This window comes from Hemiscyllium ocellatum, unplaced genomic scaffold, assembly GCF_020745735.1.
Source record: "Hemiscyllium ocellatum isolate sHemOce1 unplaced genomic scaffold, sHemOce1.pat.X.cur. scaffold_1543_pat_ctg1, whole genome shotgun sequence".
In the NCBI taxonomy this organism is placed as follows: Eukaryota; Metazoa; Chordata; class Chondrichthyes; order Orectolobiformes; family Hemiscylliidae; genus Hemiscyllium; species Hemiscyllium ocellatum.
In genome coordinates this window covers 5,152-23,343 of record NW_026867803.1, presented here as the reverse complement: position 1 = coordinate 23,343, position 18,192 = coordinate 5,152, and the positions used below count along the sequence as shown (strand labels likewise).

Here is an 18,192-nt window from a genome sequence, read left to right as displayed (position 1 = left end):
AGTCAGTGTTTATACTGCAGGGTAAGGGTCACTCACTGTGTAACCGTACAGAGTCAGTGTTTATTCAGCAGGGTAAGGGTCACTCACTCTGTAACCGTACAGAGTCAGTGTTTATTCAGCAGGGTAAGGGTCACTCACTGTGTAACCGTACAGAGTCAGTGTTTATACAGCAGGGTAAGGGTCACTCACTGTGTAACCGTACAGAGTCAGGTGTTTATACAGCAGGGTAAGGGTCACTGTGTAACCGTACAGAGTCAGTGTTTATTCAGCAGGGTAAGGGTCACTCACTCTGTAACCGTACAGAGTCAGTGTTTATACAGCAGGGTAAGGGTCACTCTCTGTGTAACCGTACAGAGTCAGTGTTTATACAGCAGGGTAAGGGTCACTCACTGTGTAACCGTACAGAGTCAGTGTTTATACAGCAGGGTAAGGGTCACTCACTGTGTAACTGTACGGAGTCAGTGTTTATACAGCAGGGTAAGGGTCACTCACTGTGTAACCGTACAGAGTCAGTGTTTATACAGCAGGGTAAGGGTCACTCACTGTGTAACCGTACAGAGTCAGTGTTTATACAGCAGGGTAAGGGTCACTCACTGTGTAACCGTACAGAGTCAGGGTTTATACAGCAGGGTAAGGGTCACTCACTGTGTAACCGTACAGAGTCAGGGTTTATACAGCAGGGTAAGGGTCACTCACTGTGTAACCGTACAGAGTCAGTGTTTATACAGCAGGGTAAGGGTCACTCACTGTGTAACCGTACAGAGTCAGGGTTTATACAGCAGGGTAAGGGTCACTCACTGTGTAACCGTACAGAGTCAGGGTTTATACAGCAGGGTAAGGGTCACTCACTGTGTAACCGTACAGTCAGTGTTTATTCAGCAGGGTAAGGGTCACTCACTGTGTAACTGTACGGAGTCAGTGTTTATACAGCAGGGTAAGGGTCACTCACTGTGTAACCGTACAGAGTCAGTGTTTATACAGCAGGGTAAGGGTCACTCACTGTGTAACCGTACAGAGTCAGTGTTTATACAGCAGGGTAAGGGTCACTCACTGTGTAACCGTACAGAGTCAGTGTTTATTCAGCAGGGTAAGGGTCACTCACTGTGTAACCGTACAGAGTCAGTGTTTATACAGCAGGGTAAGGGTCACTCACTGTGTAACCGTACAGAGTCAGTGTTTATACAGCAGGGTAAGGGTCACTCACTGTGTAACCGTACAGAGTCAGTGTTTATACAGCAGGGTATGGGTCACTCACTGTGTAACTGTACAGAGTCAGTGTTTATTCAGCAGGGTAAGGGTCACTCACTGTGTAACCGTACAGTCAGTGTTTATTCAGCAGGGTAAGGGTCACTCACTGTGTAACCGTACAGAGTCAGGTTTATACAGCAGGGTAAGGGTCACTCACTGTGTAACCGTACAGAGTCAGTGTTTATTCAGCAGGGTAAGGGTCACTCACTGTGTAACCGTACAGAGTCAGTGTTTATACAGCAGGGTAAGGGTCACATACTGTGTAACCGTACAGAGTCAGTGTTTATACAGCAGGGTAAGGGTCACTCACTGTGTAACCGTACAGAGTCAGTGTTTATACAGCAGGGTAAGGGTCACATACTGTGTAACCGTACAGAGTCAGTGTTTATACAGCAGGGTAAGGGTCACTCACTGTGTAACTGTACAGAGTCAGTGTTTATTCAGCAGGGTAAGGGTCACTCACTGTGTAACCGTACAGAGTCAGTGTTTATTCAGCAGGGTAAGGGTCACTCACTGTGTAACCGTACAGAGTCAGTGTTTATACAGCAGGGTAAGGGTCACTCACTGTGTAACCGTACAGAGTCAGTGTTTATACAGCAGGGTAAGGGTCACTCACTGTGTAACCGTACAGAGTCAGTGTTTATACAGCAGGGTAAGGGTCACTCACTGTGTAACCGTACAGAGTCAGTGTTTATATAGCAGGGTAAGGGTCACATACTGTGTAACCGTACAGAGTCAGTGTTTATACAGCAGGGTAAGGGTCACTCACTGTGTAACCGTACAGAGTCAGTGTTTATTCAGCAGGGTAAGGGTCACTCCCTGTGTAACCGTACAGAGTCAGTGTTTATTCAGCAGGGTAAGGGTCACTCACTGTGTAACCGTACAGAGTCAGTGTTTATACAGCAGGGTAAGGGTCACTCACTGTGTAACCGTACAGAGTCAGTGTTTATACAGCAGGGTAAGGGTCACTCACTGTGTAACCGTACAGAGTCAGTGTTTATACAGCAGGGTAAGGGTCACTCACTGTTTAACCGTACAGAGTCAGTGTTTGTACAGCAGGGTAAGGGTCACTCACTGTGTAACCGTACAGAGTCAGTGTTTATACAGCAGGGTAAGGGTCACTCACTGTGTAACCGTACAGAGTCAGTGTTTATACAGCAGGGTAAGGGTCACTCACTGTGTAACCGTACAGTGTCAGTGTTTATACAGCAGGGTAAGGGTCACTCACTGTGTAACCGTACAGAGTCAGTGTTTATACAGCAGGGTAAGGGTCACTCACTGTGTAACCGTACAGAGTCAGGTTTATACAGCAGGGTAAGGGTCACTCACTGTGTAACCGTACAGTGTCAGTGTTTATACAGCAGGGTAAGGGTCACTCACTGTGTAACCGTACAGAGTCAGTGTTTATACAGCAGGGTAAGGGTCACTCACTGTGTAACCGTACAGAGTCAGTGTTTATACAGCAGGGTAAGGGTCACTCACTGTGTAACCGTACAGAGTCAGTGTTTATACAGCAGGGTAAGGGTCACTCACTGTGTAACCGTACAGAGTCAGTGTTTATACAGCAGGGTAAGGGTCACTCACTGTGTAACCGTACAGAGTCAGTGTTTATACAGCAGGGTAAGGGTCACTGTGTAACCGTACAGAGTCAGTGTTTATACAGCAGGGTAAGGATCACTCACTCTGTAACCGTACAGAGTCAGTGTTTACTCAGCAGGGTAAGGGTCACTCACTGTGTAACCGTACAGAGTCAGTGTTTATACTGCAGGGTAAGGGTCACTCACTGTGTAACCGTACAGAGTCAGTGTTTATTCAGCAGGGTAAGGGTCACTCACTCTGTAACCGTACAGAGTCAGTGTTTATTCAGCAGGGTAAGGGTCACTCACTGTGTAACCGTACAGAGTCAGTGTTTATACAGCAGGGTAAGGGTCACTCACTGTGTAACCGTACAGAGTCAGTGTTTATACAGCAGGGTAAGGGTCACTGTGTAACCGTACAGAGTCAGTGTTTATTCAGCAGGGTAAGGGTCACTCACTCTGTAACCGTACAGAGTCAGTGTTTATACAGCAGGGTAAGGGTCACTCTCTGTGTAACCGTACAGAGTCAGTGTTTATACAGCAGGGTAAGGGTCACTCTCTGTGTAACCGTACAGAGTCAGTGTTTATACAGCAGGGTAAGGGTCACTCACTGTGTAACCGTACAGAGTCAGTGTTTATACAGCAGGGTAAGGGTCACTCACTGTGTAACCGTACAGAGTCAGTGTTTATACAGCAGGGTAAGGGTCACTCACTGTGTAACCGTACAGAGTCAGGTTTATACAGCAGGGTAAGGGTCACTCACTGTGTAACCGTACAGAGTCAGTGTTTATACAGCAGGGTAAGGGTCACTCACTGTGTAACCGTACAGAGTCAGTGTTTATACAGCAGGGTAAGGGTCACTCACTGTGTAACCGTACAGTCAGTGTTTATTCAGCAGGGTAAGGGTCACTCACTGTGTAACCGTACAGAGTCAGGGTTTATACAGCAGGGTAAGGGTCACTCACTGTGTAACCGTACAGAGTCAGTGTTTATACAGCAGGGTAAGGGTCACTCACTGTGTAACCGTACAGAGTCAGGGTTTATTCAGCAGGGTAAGGGTCACTCACTGTGTAACCGTACAGAGTCAGTGTTTATACAGCAGGGTAAGGGTCACTCACTGTGTAACTGTACAGAGTCAGGGTTTATACAGCAGGGTAAGGGTCACTCACTGTGTAACTGTACAGAGTCAGTGTTTATTCAGCAGGGTAAGGGTCACTCACTGTGTAACCGTACAGAGTCAGTGTTTATTCAGCAGGGTAAGGGTCACTCACTGTGTAACCGTACAGAGTCAGTGTTTATACAGCAGGGTAAGGGTCACTCACTGTGTAACTGTACAGAGTCAGTGTTTATTCAGCAGGGTAAGGGTCACTCACTGTGTAACCGTACAGAGTCAGTGTTTATACAGCAGGGTATGGGTCACTCACTGTGTAACTGTACAGAGTCAGTGTTTATTCAGCAGGGTAAGGGTCACTCACTGTGTAACCGTACAGTCAGTGTTTATTCAGCAGGGTAAGGGTCACTCACTGTGTAACCGTACAGGGTCAGTGTTTATACAGCAGGGTAAGGGTCACTCACTGTGTAACTGTACAGAGTCAGTGTTTATACAGCAGGGTAAGGGTCACTCACTGTGTAACCGTACAGAGTCAGTGTTTATACAGCAGGGTAAGGGTCACTCACTGTGTAACCGTACAGAGTCAGTGTTTATACAGCAGGGTAAGGGTCACATACCGTGTAACCGTACAGAGTCAGTGTTTATACAGCAGGGTAAGGGTCACTCACTGTGTAACCGTACAGAGTCAGTGTTTATTCAGCAGGGTAAGGGTCACTCACTGTGTAACCGTACAGAGTCAGTGTTTATTCAGCAGGGTAAGGGTCACTCACTGTGTAACCGTACAGAGTCGGTGTTTATACAGCAGGGTAAGGGTCACTCACTGTGTAACCGTACAGAGTCAGTGTTTATATAGCAGGGTAAGGGTCACTCACTGTGTAACCGTACAGAGTCAGTGTTTATACAGCAGGGTAAGGGTCACTCACTGTGTAACCGTACAGGGTCAGTGTTTATATAGCAGGGTAAGGGTCACATACTGTGTAACCGTACAGAGTCAGTGTTTATACAGCAGGGTAAGGGTCACTCACTGTGTAACTGTACAGAGTCAGTGTTTATTCAGCAGGGTAAGGGTCACTCACTGTGTAACCGTACAGAGTCAGTGTTTATTCAGCAGGGTAAGGGTCACTCACTGTGTAACCGTACAGAGTCAGTGTTTATACAGCAGGGTAAGGGTCACTCACTGTGTAACCGTACAGGGTCAGTGTTTATATAGCAGGGTAAGGGTCACTTGCTGTGTAACCGTACAGAGTCAGTGTTTGTACAGCAGGGTAAGGGTCACTCACTGTGTAACCGTACAGTCAGGGTTTATACAGCAGGGTAAGGGTCACTCACTGTGTAACCGTACAGAGTCAGTGTTTATACAGCAGGGTAAGGGTCACTCACTGTGTAACCGTACAGAGTCAGTGTTTATACAGCAGGGTAAGGGTCACTCACTGTGTAACCGTACAGAGTCAGTGTTTATACAGCAGGGTAAGGGTCACTCACTGTGTAACCGTACAGAGTCAGTGTTTATACAGCAGGGTAAGGGTCACTCACTGTGTAACCGTACAGAGTCTGTGTTTATACAGCAGGGTAAGGGTCACTGTGTAACCGTACAGAGTCAGTGTTTATACAGCAGGGTAAGGGTCACTCACTCTGTAACCGTACAGAGTCAGTGTTTATTCAGCAGGGTAAGGGTCACTCACTGTGTAACCGTACAGAGTCAGTGTTTATACAGCAGGGTAAGGGTCAGTCACTGTGTAACCGTACAGAGTCAGTGTTTATACAGCAGGGTAAGGGTCACTCACTGTGTAACCGTACAGAGTCAGTGTTTATACAGCAGGGTAAGGGTCACTCACTGTGTAACCGTACAGAGTCAGTGTTTATACAGCAGGGTAAGGGTCACTCACTGTGTAACCGTACAGAGTCAGTGTTTATACAGCAGGGTAAGGGTCACTCACTGTGTAACCGTACAGAGTCAGTGTTTATACAGCAGGGTAAGGGTCACTCACTGTGTAACCGTACAGAGTCAGTGTTTATACAGCAGGGTAAGGGTCACTCACTGTGTAACCGTACAGAGTCAGTGTTTATACAGCAGGGTATGGGTCACTCACTGTGTAACTGTACAGAGTCAGTGTTTATTCAGCAGGGTAAGGGTCACTCACTGTGTAACCGTACAGTCAGTGTTTATTCAGCAGGGTAAGGGTCACTCACTGTGTAACTGTACAGAGTCAGTGATTATACAGCAGGGTAAGGGTCACTCACTGTGTAACCGTACAGAGTCAGTGTTTATTCAGCAGGGTAAGGGTCACTCACTGTGTAACCGTACAGAGTCAGGGTTTATACAGCAGGGTAAGGGTCACTCACTGTGTAACCGTACAGAGTCAGTGTTTATTCAGCAGGGTAAGGGTCACTCACTGTGTAACTGTACAGAGTCAATGTTTATTCAGCAGGGTAAGGGTCACTCACTGTGTAACCGTACAGAGTCAGTGTTTATACAGCAGGGTAAGGGTCACTCTCTGTGTAACTGTACAGAGTCAGTGTTTATTCAGCAGGGTAAGGGTCACTCACTGTGTAACCGTACAGAGTCAGTGTTTATACAGCAGGGTATGGGTCACTCACTGTGTAACTGTACAGAGTCAGTGTTTATTCAGCAGGGTAAGGGTCACTCACTGTGTAACCGTACAGTCAGTGTTTATTCAGCAGGGTAAGGGTCACTCACTGTGTAACCGTACAGAGTCAGTGTTTATACAGCAGGGTAAGGGTCCCTCACTGTGTAACCGTACAGAGTCAGTGTTTAAACAGCAGGGTAAGGGTCACTCACTGTGTAACCGTACAGAGTCAGTGTTTATACAGCAGGGTAAGGGTCACTCACTGTGTAACCGTACAGAGTCAGTGTTTATACAGCAGGGTAAGGGTCACTCACTGTGTAACCGTACAGAGTCAGGGTTTATACAGCAGGGTAAGGGTCACTCACTGTGTAACTGTACAGAGTCAGTGTTTATACAGCAGGGTAAGGGTCACTCACTGTGTAACCGTACAGTGTCAGTGTTTATACAGCAGGGTAAGGGTCACTCACTGTGTAACCGTACAGAGTCAGTGTTTATACAGCAGGGTAAGGGTCACTCACTGTGTAACCGTACAGAGTCAGTGTTTATACAGCAGGGTAAGGGTCACTCACTGTGTAACCGTACAGAGTCAGTGTTTATACAGCAGGGTAAGGGTCACTCACTGTGTAACCGTACAGAGTCAGTGTTTATACAGCAGGGTAAGGGTCACTCACTGTGTAACCGTACAGAGTCAGTGTTTATACAGCAGGGTAAGGGTCACTCACTGTGTAACCGTACAGAGTCAGTGTTTATACAGCAGGGTAAGGGTCACTCACTGTGTAACCGTACAGAGTCAGTGTTTATACAGCAGGGTAAGGGTCACTCACTGTGTAACCGTACAGAGTCAGTGTTTATACAGCAGGGTAAGGGTCACTCACTGTGTAACCGTACAGGGTCAGTGTTTATACAGCAGGGTAAGGGTCACTCACTGTGTAACCGTACAGAGTCAGTGTTTATACAGCAGGGTAAGGGTCACTCACTGTGTAACCGTACAGTGTCAGTGTTTATACAGCAGGGTAAGGGTCACTCACTGTGTAACCGTACAGAGTCAGTGTTTATACAGCAGGGTAAGGGTCACTCACTGTGTAACCGTACAGAGTCAGTGTTTATACAGCAGGGTAAGGGTCACTCACTGTGTAACCGTACAGAGTCAGTGTTTATACAGCAGGGTAAGGGTCACTCACTGTGTAACCGTACAGAGTCAGTGTTTATACAGCAGGGTAAGGGTCACTCACTGTGTAACCGTACAGAGTCAGTGTTTATACAGCAGGGTAAGGGTCACTCACTGTGTAACCGTACAGAGTCAGTGTTTATACAGCAGGGTAAGGGTCACTCACTGTGTAACCGTACAGAGTCAGGGTTTATACAGCAGGGTAAGGGTCACTCACTGTGTAACCGTACAGAGTCAGTGTTTATACAGCAGGGTAAGGGTCACTCACTGTGTAACCGTACAGAGCCCGGGTTTATTGAGCAGGATCGGGGTGACTCTGTGCTGTGTCCGTCCTTCCCCAGGGGCGACCATACCTATGCTGAAAGTTTCCTGACGGTGCTGCCGAAGGGGACGGAGTGTGTGGTGTTCAGTATTGACGGTTCCTTTGCTGCCAGTGTTTCCATCATGGGCAGTGACCCCAAAGTCCGCGCTGGAGCTGTCGATGTGGTCAGGTACAGACTTCCATCACCCAGTCTGCCCAGCCATGCCACCACGCACGGGCGCAGAGACAGAGAGAGAGGGAGAGGGAGAGGGAGGCACACACTGTGTGCAGGGGGAGAGAGGGAGACACACACAGTGTGCAGGGGGAGAGAGAGAGACACACACAGTGTGCAGGGGGAGAGGGAGAGAGACACACAGTGTGCAGGGGGAGAGAGAGAGACACACACAGTGTGCAGGGGGAGAGGGAGAGAGACACACAGTGTGCAGGGGGAGAGAGGGAGAGACACACACAGTGTGCAGGGGGAGAGAGAGAGACACACAGTGTGCAGGGGGAGAGAGGGAGAGACACACACAGTGTGCAGGGGAGAGAGAGAGACACACAGTGTGCAGGGGGAGAGAGAGAGACACACACAGTGTGCAGGGGGAGAGGGAGAGACACACACAGTGTGCAGGGGGAGAGAGAGAGAGACACACAGTGTGTAGGGGGAGAGGGAGAGAGACACACACAGTGTGCAGGGGGAGAGAGAGAGACACACACAGTGTGCAGGGGGAGAGGGAGAGAGACACACACAGTGTGCAGGGGGAGAGAGGGAGAGACACACACAGTGTGCAGGGGGAGAGAGGGAGAGACACACAGTGTGCAGGGGGAGAGGGAGAGAGACACACAGTGTGCAGGGGGAGAGGGAGAGAGACACACAGTGTGCAGGGGGAGAGGGAGAGAGACACACACAGTGTGCAGGGGAGAGAGGGAGAGACACACACAGTGTGCAGGGGGAGAGGGAGAGAGACACACAGTGTGCAGGGGGAGAGAGAGAGAGACACACACAGTGTGCAGGGGGAGAGGGAGAGACACACACAGTGTGCAGGGGAGAGAGAGAGAGACACACACAGTGTGCAGGGGGAGAGGGAGAGAGACACACACAGGGTGCAGGGGGAGAGGGAGAGAGACACACAGTGTGCAGGGGGATAGAGAGAGAGACACACACAGTGTGCAGGGGGAGAGGGAGAGAGAGACACACACAGTGTGCAGGGGGAGAGGGAGAGAGAGACACACACAGGGTGCAGGGGGAGAGAGAGAGAGAGAGCACGAGGAAGCCAGGGCTGATAGGATTATTTCTGGGGCAATACTGAAGGGGGGAATGAGACAGATGGATGGAGAGAGAGAGAGAGAGAGAGAGGAAGGCAGTTTGGAGACACGCTGCCTCCGCCCTGTTAAACTAAAGTAACACTCCCTCTACACTGTCCACCATCAAACCGGGACAGGGACAGCACGGGTTAGATACAGAGTAAAGCTCCCTCTACACTGTCCCCCATCAAACACTCCCAGGACAGGGACAGCACGGGGTTAGATACAGAGTAAAGCTCCCACTACACTGTCCCTCATCACACACTCCCAGGGACAGGGACAGCACGGGGTTAGATACAGAGTAAAGCTCCCTCTACACCGTCCCCCATCACACACTCCCAGGGACAGGGACAGCACGGGGTTAGATACAGAGTAAAGCTCCCACTACACTGTCCCCCATCACACACTCCCAGGGACAGGGACAGCACGGGGTTAGATACAGAGTAAAGCTCCCACTACACTGTCCCCCATCAAACACTCCCAGGGACAGGGACAGCACGGGGTTAGATACAGAGTAAAGCTCCCACTACACTGTCCCCCCCATCAAACCCTCCCAGGGACAGGGACAGCATGGGGTTAGATACAGAGTAAAGCTCCCTCTACACTGTCCCCCATCAAACACTCCCAGGGACAGGGACAGCATGGGGTTAGATACAGAGTAAAGCTCCCTCTACACTGTCCCCATCAAACCCTCCCAGGGACAGGGACAGCACGGGGTTAGATACAGAGTAAAGCTCCCTCTGCACTGTACCCCCATCAAACACTCCCAGGGCAGGGACAGGGACAGCACGGGGTTAGATACAGAGTCCAGCTCCCTCTACACCGTCCGCCCCCCTCCCCGGTAGTGACTGTGTGGTGTTTCTGTGCCCAGGCACTGGCAGGACCGGGGTTACCTGATCGTGTATGTGACCGGGCGCCCGGACATGCAGAAACATAAGGTGGTCGCCTGGCTGACCCAGCACAACTTCCCCCACGGGGTGGTCTCCTTCTGCGACGGCCTGGTCCATGACCCACTGCGACAGAAGGCAGCGTTCCTCCAGACTCTGGTCTACGAGGTAGGGCCCACCGGCTGGGGGTGGGTGGGCCCAGTCTAGGGGGAGCGGGGAGCGGGGAGCGGGGAGCGGGGAGCGGGGAGCAGGGAGCGGGGAGCGGGGAGCGGGGAGCTGGGAGGGGGGGCTGCGTTATCCCGGGATGGCACACACTGCTGTTACTGAGGGGGAGGTGGGAGGGGATGTTCATGCAGGGGGGAACGTGGGGGAGTATTCCCTCACCCTCCCGCCTTGTCGAGGGTGGGACAGGTTTTCGGGGGGGGGGAGTCAGGGGGGAGGGGAGTTACTCGCAGCCTCTGACCCTGCCCCTGCAGCCCCTGGGTTGACGGGGTGAGTCTGGTGGTCATCGGTAACCCCCCAGGATGTTGACCGTCTCGAGGTTGGAGGGGGGGGGGATTCGGTTTGATTTTCCCGAGTCTCCGGGTGCAGCGAATAGCTGGGTTTTTCCGAACAATGCAGGCAGGTATTCCCATTCCACGGATCACCGGGGGAGGGGGGGATGGAGTACAACGCCATGGTAACAGAGAAGCTGCACACAGTGTAGGGGAGGGTGGGGGGCAACGGGAGATTGGGCAGGTCCCTACAGAAATCTAACCCCAGCGCGGAAGGGGGTGTTCCCGGTCGGAGTGGGACCTCTCCCTGAGGGAAGAGGGTGGGAGAGGTTATACCTGGGGGGGGGGGGGTGGGAGGGCTCTCTGATGCCCTTTCTGAGGGGGCTGGAGTCTGTGGCTGGGGGGAGGGAAGGGGAGGGGGGAGAGGGGGGGAGAGGAGGAGGGGGTTGGTTCCTGTGCGTCCACGTCGGTGACCCCCCCGAGGGAAGACAGTCCGGGACACCGTCGTTCCGACGATGGAGAGCCAGCGATGGAGAGAGTGTGGGAGGACAAGGACGGAGAGGTACGGGCAGTGGTGTCTCCCCCCTCCCTTTCTCCCTCCCTCTCTGCACGGCCCTTGTCCCTCCCTCACTGGGTGGGGGGGGGGGCAGCTGCCCTGTTGTGCTGCCTTTCTGCGGTCTCTGCGTGCCCCCCCCCTCATCATCCCCCCTCATCGTGCCCCCTCTCATCGTCCCCCCCTCATCGCGCCCCCTCTCATCGTCCCCCCCTCATCGTCCCCTCTCATCGCGCCCCCTCTCATCGCGCCCCCTCTCATCGTCCCCCCCTCATCGCCCCCCCCACATCGCCCCCCCCATCGTCCCCCCCTCATCGCGCCCCCTCTCATCGTCCCCCCCTCATCGTCCCCTCTCATCGCGCCCCCTCTCATCGCGCCCCCTCTCATCGTCCCCCCCTCATCGCCCCCCCCACATCGCCCCCCCCATCGTGCCCCCTCTCATCGCCCCCCCTCATTGTGCCCCCTCTCATTGTGCCCCCTCTCATCGTCCCCCCCTCATCGCCCCCCCACATCGTGCCCCCTCTCATCGCACCCCCACATCGTGTCCCCTCTCATCGCACCCCCTCTCATCGCTCCCCCCACATCGTCCCCCCACTCATCGCGCCCCCTCTCATCGCTCCCCCCACATCGTCCCCCCACTCATCGCGCCCCCTCTCATCGTCCCCCCTCATCGCCCCCCCCTCATCGCGCCCCTCTCATCCTGCCCCCTCTCATCCTGCCCCCTCACCGTGCCACCCCCTCACCGTGCCCCCCCCTCACCGTGCCCCCCCCTCACCGTGCCCCCCCCCTCACTGTGCCCCCCCTCACCGTGCCCCCCCCTCACCGTGCCCCCCCTCACCGTGCCCCCCCTGACTGTGCCCGTCTGTTCAGGTGCAGGTGAGGATTGAAGCAGCCTATGGATCTAACAAGGACGTCTCCATCTACAGCCTCCTCCAGGTCCCAGCCCAGCACATCTACATCGTCGGGAGACCCTCCCGGAAACAGGCCGGGCAGTGCCAGGTACAAACCCCACCCCCCCCTCAGCCCCAACCCCCTCAGCCCCACATCCCCCCCCCCCCCCCCCCACCCCCCTCGGTGCAGGGAGTGGGGAGGGACCGGTGTGGGGGGAATGGTGGGGTTCAGGGGTGATGGGATTGTGAAGAAGGTGTTTGGTATTCTCTCCCCGGTCAGAGGATTGGTCAGGGGTGGGGTGGGGTGGGGTGGGGGCTTTGGAGGGGGTGAGGGTGGGGCTGGGTCTGGGTCTGGGTCTGGGGGAGGGGGGGGAGGTGTCTCGGTTCTGTGTGCGAGTTACAATGTGACTGAACCTGGTGTCTCTCTGTCTCCCCCCTCCCCATCTCTCTCCCCCCCTCCCTCACCGCGTCCCTCTCTCTCCCCCTTCCCTCACCCCCTCCCTCACTCCCCCTCTCTCACCCCCCTATCTCTCAACCCCCCCCCATCCCACACACCCCTCCCTCTCCTCCTTCCCACATCCCACTTCCTCACCCCTCCTCTCTCTCCCCCCTCCCTCACCCCTCCTCTCTCTCCCCCCCTCCCTCACCCTCCCTCTCTCTCCTCCCTCCCTCTCCCTCTCCCCCCTCCCCCACCCTCTCTCTCCCCCTCCCACACCCTCTCTCTCCCCCTCCCCCCTCCCTCTCTCTCTCTCCCCCCCTCCCCCACCCCCTCCCCCCTCCCTCTCTCTCTCTCCCCCCTCCCCCCTTCTCTCCCCCTCCCACACCCTCTCTCTCCCCCTCCCACACCCACTCATTCTCCCCCCTTCCTCACCCACTCTTTCTCCCCCCTCCCTCACCCTTCCTCTCTGTCCCCCTCCCCCCTCACCCTCCCTCTCTCTCTCCTCCCTCCCTCCCCCTCCCCTCTCTCACCCCCTCCCTTCCCCCCCCTACCCCCTAACTCTCCCCCTCATCTCTCCCTCTCTCCCCCCTCCATCTCTCCGTCTCTCTCCCCCCTCCATCTCTCCCCCTCTCCTCCCGTCTCTCTCTCTCCCCCCCACCCCTCTTTCTTTCTTCCCCCTCTCTCTTTTCCCCCTGTCTCTCTCTCTCTCTTTCTTTCCCCTCCCCTCTCCTCCCCTCCCCACCCCTGTCTCTCTCTCTCTCTCTCCCTCTCTCTCTCTCCCCACCCCCCTCGCTCTCTTTCCCCCCGTCTCTCTCTCTCCCCCCCCCCCCCCCCCCGCCACATGGGCAGTTCCTCAGCGAAGGTTATACCACACACCTGGCCCAGTTGGAAAGCTGGAGGGCGAAGGGCAGCTTTGGGGGCGCGGGCAGGGGTCACGTCCCGAGGGCACCCACCTACCCACGGCCCTCAGGGACCCCCGGCCGCTGCTGCTCGGAGCGTGGGGTGTCGTCGGGGGGCAGAGAGCGAGAGCGGGCCAGGAAACCGCGCAGCATCAGCCTCCGCTTCGAAGGCGATCCCTGAGCCTTGGGGCCGGGGAGGGAGCGAGGGGCCGGGGAGGGAGTGAGGGGCCGAGGGAGGGGGTTGGAAGCTGGAGGAGCAGGCGGTGCCAGGGGCTCTCACCTCCCCCCCCCTCCCCCCAACCTCTCGTGGTAGGCACCTGGCTGTGATGTTGCCAAGCCCTTGGCTGACTGATGGCGCGGTCTAACCACACTCTTCTCCGGCCCACCTCGGACAGTTACCGGGCTGCCCCACGGCAACACACTCCCACTCGGAGAATCAAAACCACAGGGATCGGAGGTCGCTGCAAATCAGAAACCCAACCCAGAAACTGCTGGAAAAGCTCAGCAGCATCCGCAGAGAGAAATCAGAGCCCACGACCCGGATCCAGTAATCCCTCCTCCGAACTGATGGTCGGTGTGAAACGCAGGCGCCAGGGTGGAGGAGATGGGTGGGCCGAGAGCCCTAAGGGAGAGGGAGAAGTGTCCTGGCTCGGTTTGCAGACGATACAAAGGTCCGTGGAGGGTCGGGGGGGCGTTGAGGAGGCTGCTGAAGGATTGGGACGGGTGAGCAGATGGGGTACGACGTGGGAATGTGTCCGTTGTTCGGAGGAATAGAGGTCACTTTCGAAACGGAGAAAATTCTGAAGGACAGAGAGACTTGGTCAGGATTCTCTCGAGGTAAATGTGCAGGTCGATTCCGTTCCCCTACAGCGTGGAAACAGGCCCTTCGGCCCAACCCTCCCATCCCGACCCTCCGAAGAGTAGCCCACCCAGACCCTTCTCCCTCTGACTCATGCACCTAACACTCTGGGCAGTTACCCGTGGCCGGCTCACCCTGACCTGCGCGTCTTTGGCCTGTGGGAGGGAACCGGAGCAAACCCACGCAGACACGGGGAGAACGTGCGAACCCCACGCAGACAGTCGCCCCGAGGCTGGGATCGAACCCGGGACCGGGAGGCAGCCGTGCCCACCGCTGAGACACTGTGCTGCCTGAAACGCACAGAGGACCCAGTGAGATCCGAACCCGCGACCTCTGGTTTACAAGCCCAGTCAGCGGTGAGGAAGGCAGACGCAGCGTTGAACGGGTTGAATTGGAAGCACACTAGCTTTCGGAGCGACGCTCCGTCATCAGGAGATGGTGTGTTAGGAACGAGCCCTCCACTAACCCCTGATGAAGGAGCGTCGCTCCGACAGCTAGTGTGCTTCCAATTCAACCTGTCGGACTCTAACCCGGTGTGGTGGGATTTATAACTTTGTCCACCTCAGTCCAACACCGGCATCTCCAAATGCAACGTTGTCACTGATCAAGGGAGGACTTGAATATAAAAGCAGAGGGGGGGGGGCTCTATAAGTCTCTGGTCAGACCACCTGTGGAGTATTGTGTGCAGTTTTGGGTCCCCTATCTCAGGAAGGATGCACGGGCCCTGGAGTGTGTTCAGAGGAGGTTCCCGGGAATGGTCCCAGGAACGAAAAGACCTAACGCACGAGGAACGTTTGAGGACTCGGGGGATCTCGTTGAAACATGCAGAATACTGAATGGTCCGGACAGAGTGGAGGCTGGGAGGATGTTCCTACTGGGAGGAGAGACCAGTTCCCGAGGGGAAAGGGAGGGACTCTCAGAACAGAGGTCAGTGGGCGGCACGGTTGTTAGCGCTGCTGCCTCACAGCGCCAGGGACCCAGGTTCAATCCCACCCTCGGGGCGACTGTCTGTGTGGAGTTTGCACATTCTCCCCGTGTCTGCGTGGGTTTGCTCCGGGTTCCTCCCACGGTCCGAAGATGGTTAGGTGAATTGGCCACGCTCAATTGCCCACAGCGTTAGGTAAATGTGGACGAACGGGTTGCTGTTTGGAGGGTCGGTGTGGACTGGTCGGGCCGAAGGGCCTGTTTCCACACTGTGAGAGAGTGGGGAAATCACTGAATGTCACTGCCCAGGTCATTAAGATGGAGATAGGTAACGTTCCTGAGTATTGAGGGGATCAAGGGTTACAGGGAGACAGTGGGAGGATGGGGTGGAGAAACGTAGCAGCCATGATTGAATGATGGGCTGAATGGCCTCATTGCTGTTCCTCGGCCGAAAGGTGCAAGACTGATTCACCCGCCGGACCAGATGGTTATCCACTCCTTCCTCTGTCCCCACCCAACGCTGTCGTCTGCATTCCCAACTTCTCAGCCCCATCAGTTCCCAGGGACGGTCGCTGCACTGGGAATGTGAGCTCTGGTTTCTGTTGGCAGATGCTGCCAGACCTGCTGAGTTTTTCCAGCAGTACTTGTTGGCGGCATTCAGCTCAGCACAGGCAACTCGTCCATGGGCTCTGACCTGTCACCTCTCGCTGCACGTGACCGCCATCACTGACCCTGGCCTCCTCAGGGTGGGGGCACTGCTGCCTCACAGCACCAGGGTCCCAGGTTCGATTCCGGCCTCGGGCGACTGGCTGTGTGGAGGGTGTGCGTTCTCCCCGTGTCTGCGTGGGTTTGCTCCGGGTGCTCCGGTTTCCTCCCATAGTGCCCAGGGATGTGCAGCTGAGGGTGGATTAGCCATGGGAAATTGTCCCATAGTGCCCAGGGATGTGCAGGTTAGGGTGGATTGGCCATGGGAAATTGTCCCATAATGCCCAGGGGTGTGCAGGTTAGGGTGGGATTGGCCATGGGAAATTGTCCCATAGTGCCCAGGGATGTGCAGGTTAGGGTGGGTTGGCCGTGGGAAATTGTCCCATAGTGCCCAGGGATGTGCAGGTTAGGGTGGGTTGGCCGTGGGAAATTGTCCCATAGTGCCCAGGGATGTGCAGGTTAGGGTGGGTTGGCCATGGGAAATTGTCCCATAGTGCCCAGGGATGTGCAGGTTAGGGTGGGTTGGCCGTGGGAAATTGTCCCATAGTGCCCAGGGATGTGCAGGTTAGGGTGGATTGGCCATGGGAAATTGTCCCATAGTGCCCAGGGATGTGCAGGTTAGGGTGGATTGGCCATGGGAAATTGTCCCATAGTGCCCAGGGATGTGCAGGTTAGATTCATTAGTCAGGGGTAAATATAGGATAGTAGGATAGGGGAGTGGGTGTGTGTGGGTTAGTCTTTGTGGGTGGGGGGGGGGGCTGGTATGGATGTGTTGGGTTGAATGGCCTGTTTCCACACTGCAGGGATTGTATCCTTCTACGTCTATGTCCATTGCCCTTTGACCCTTTTGTTATCGTCAACCTTTGATTCTTTTGCCTTGTTGACCTTTGCCCCCTCACTGTCAAGGCTGACCTTTAGCCCTTTGACCCCTTCCCTTGGAGATTCCGGGGGTAGCGGGTGGAGGGTGGGACCCGCCTCAGTCACTCTCCCTGCACCCTCGGGTTGGGGTGGTGGGACACAGCCGAATGCTCTCCCCCACGTCCTGACGGTGGACACGGAGAGAGTGGGCCAGACTGAGGGGGTGGGCTGGGCTGGGGAGGGTGGACAGTCCCATCGGCCCAGCAGTGCGTTCCTGTCCCTCCTTGTTGGGTGGGCTGGGGAGGGCAGCTGTCTCCCCAGACGTTCGAGGGTGACCTGGCGAGGGTGGGGTTGCTGCAGGGAGGGCGGGAGGTGTCTGAGTGTGTGTGGGTGGGTGTGTGGGCGGATGTGTGCGTGTGGGTGTGGGTGTGTGTGTGTGGGTGTGTGTGCGGGTGTGTATGTGGGTGGGTGGGTGTGTGTGTGTGGGTGGGTATGTGGGTGGGTGTGTGTGTGGGTGGGTGTGTGGATGTGTGCGGGTGTGTGTGGGTGGGTATGTGGGTGGGTGTGTGGGTGTGTGCGGGTGTGTGTGTGGGTGGGTATGTGGGTGGGTGTGTGTGCGGGTGTGCGTGCGGGTGTGCGTGCGGGTGTGTGTGTGGATGCGTGCGTGCGGGTGCGTGCGTGCGGGTGTGTGTGTGTGCGTGTGGGTGTGTGTGTGGCGTGGGTATGTGGGTGGGTATGTGGGTGGGTGTGTGGGTGGGTGTGTGTGTGTGGGTGTCTGTGTGTGGGTGTCTGTGTGTGGGTGTCTGTGTGTGTGCGGGTGTGTGTGGGTGTCTGTGTGTGTGCGGGTGTGTGGGTGGGTATGTGGGTGGGTGTGTGGGTGGGTATGTGGGTGTGTGTGTGCGTGGGTGTGTGTGTGCGTGGGTGTGTGTGTGCGTAGGTGTGTGTGTGTGTGTGTGTGTGTGCGCGCGTGTGGGTGTGTGTGCCCCACTTCCATCCCTCTGGGCTCCACGGTGCAGCCGCGCGCGATGTAAATATTTCTCTTCCTTCCTCCGCGATGGTGTGTCATTCTCCAACCTCCGAAACCGGTAATAAAGAGGTCGCTGCCATTCCTGACAATAGTGTGTTGTGTTCAACTCGGGAACTGGGAATCACCCTGAGGAAGGGGGCGAGATACAGAGTCAAGCTCCCTCTACACTGTCCCACCATCAAACACTCCCAGGGACAGGGACGGCACAGGATTAGATACAGAGTAAAGCTCCCTCTACACTGTCCCCCATCAAACACTCCCAGGACAGGGACGGTATGGGGTTAGATACAGAGTATAACTCCCTCTACACTGTCCCCCATCAAACACTCCCAGGGACAGGGACAGCACGGGGTTAGATA

At 55.2% G+C, this 18,192-nt stretch overlaps 1 protein-coding gene across 1 annotated transcript in view; it reads left to right on the top strand.

Annotated features, from left to right (window-relative positions):
* The window catches only part of LOC132810140 (membrane-associated phosphatidylinositol transfer protein 1-like), a 61,749-nt gene extending 45,439 nt beyond the window's left edge, over nt 1–16,310 (top strand). The window contains exons 8-11 of the mRNA XM_060822616.1: nt 8,034–8,183; nt 10,170–10,353; nt 12,103–12,231; nt 13,411–16,310. Of these exons, the coding sequence (XP_060678599.1) occupies nt 8,034–8,183; nt 10,170–10,353; nt 12,103–12,231; nt 13,411–13,641 (694 nt within the window). The 3' untranslated portion in view covers nt 13,642–16,310. The remainder of the gene's footprint in view (nt 1–8,033; nt 8,184–10,169; nt 10,354–12,102; nt 12,232–13,410) is intronic.
* The last annotated feature ends 1,882 nt before the right edge of the window (nt 16,311–18,192 follow it).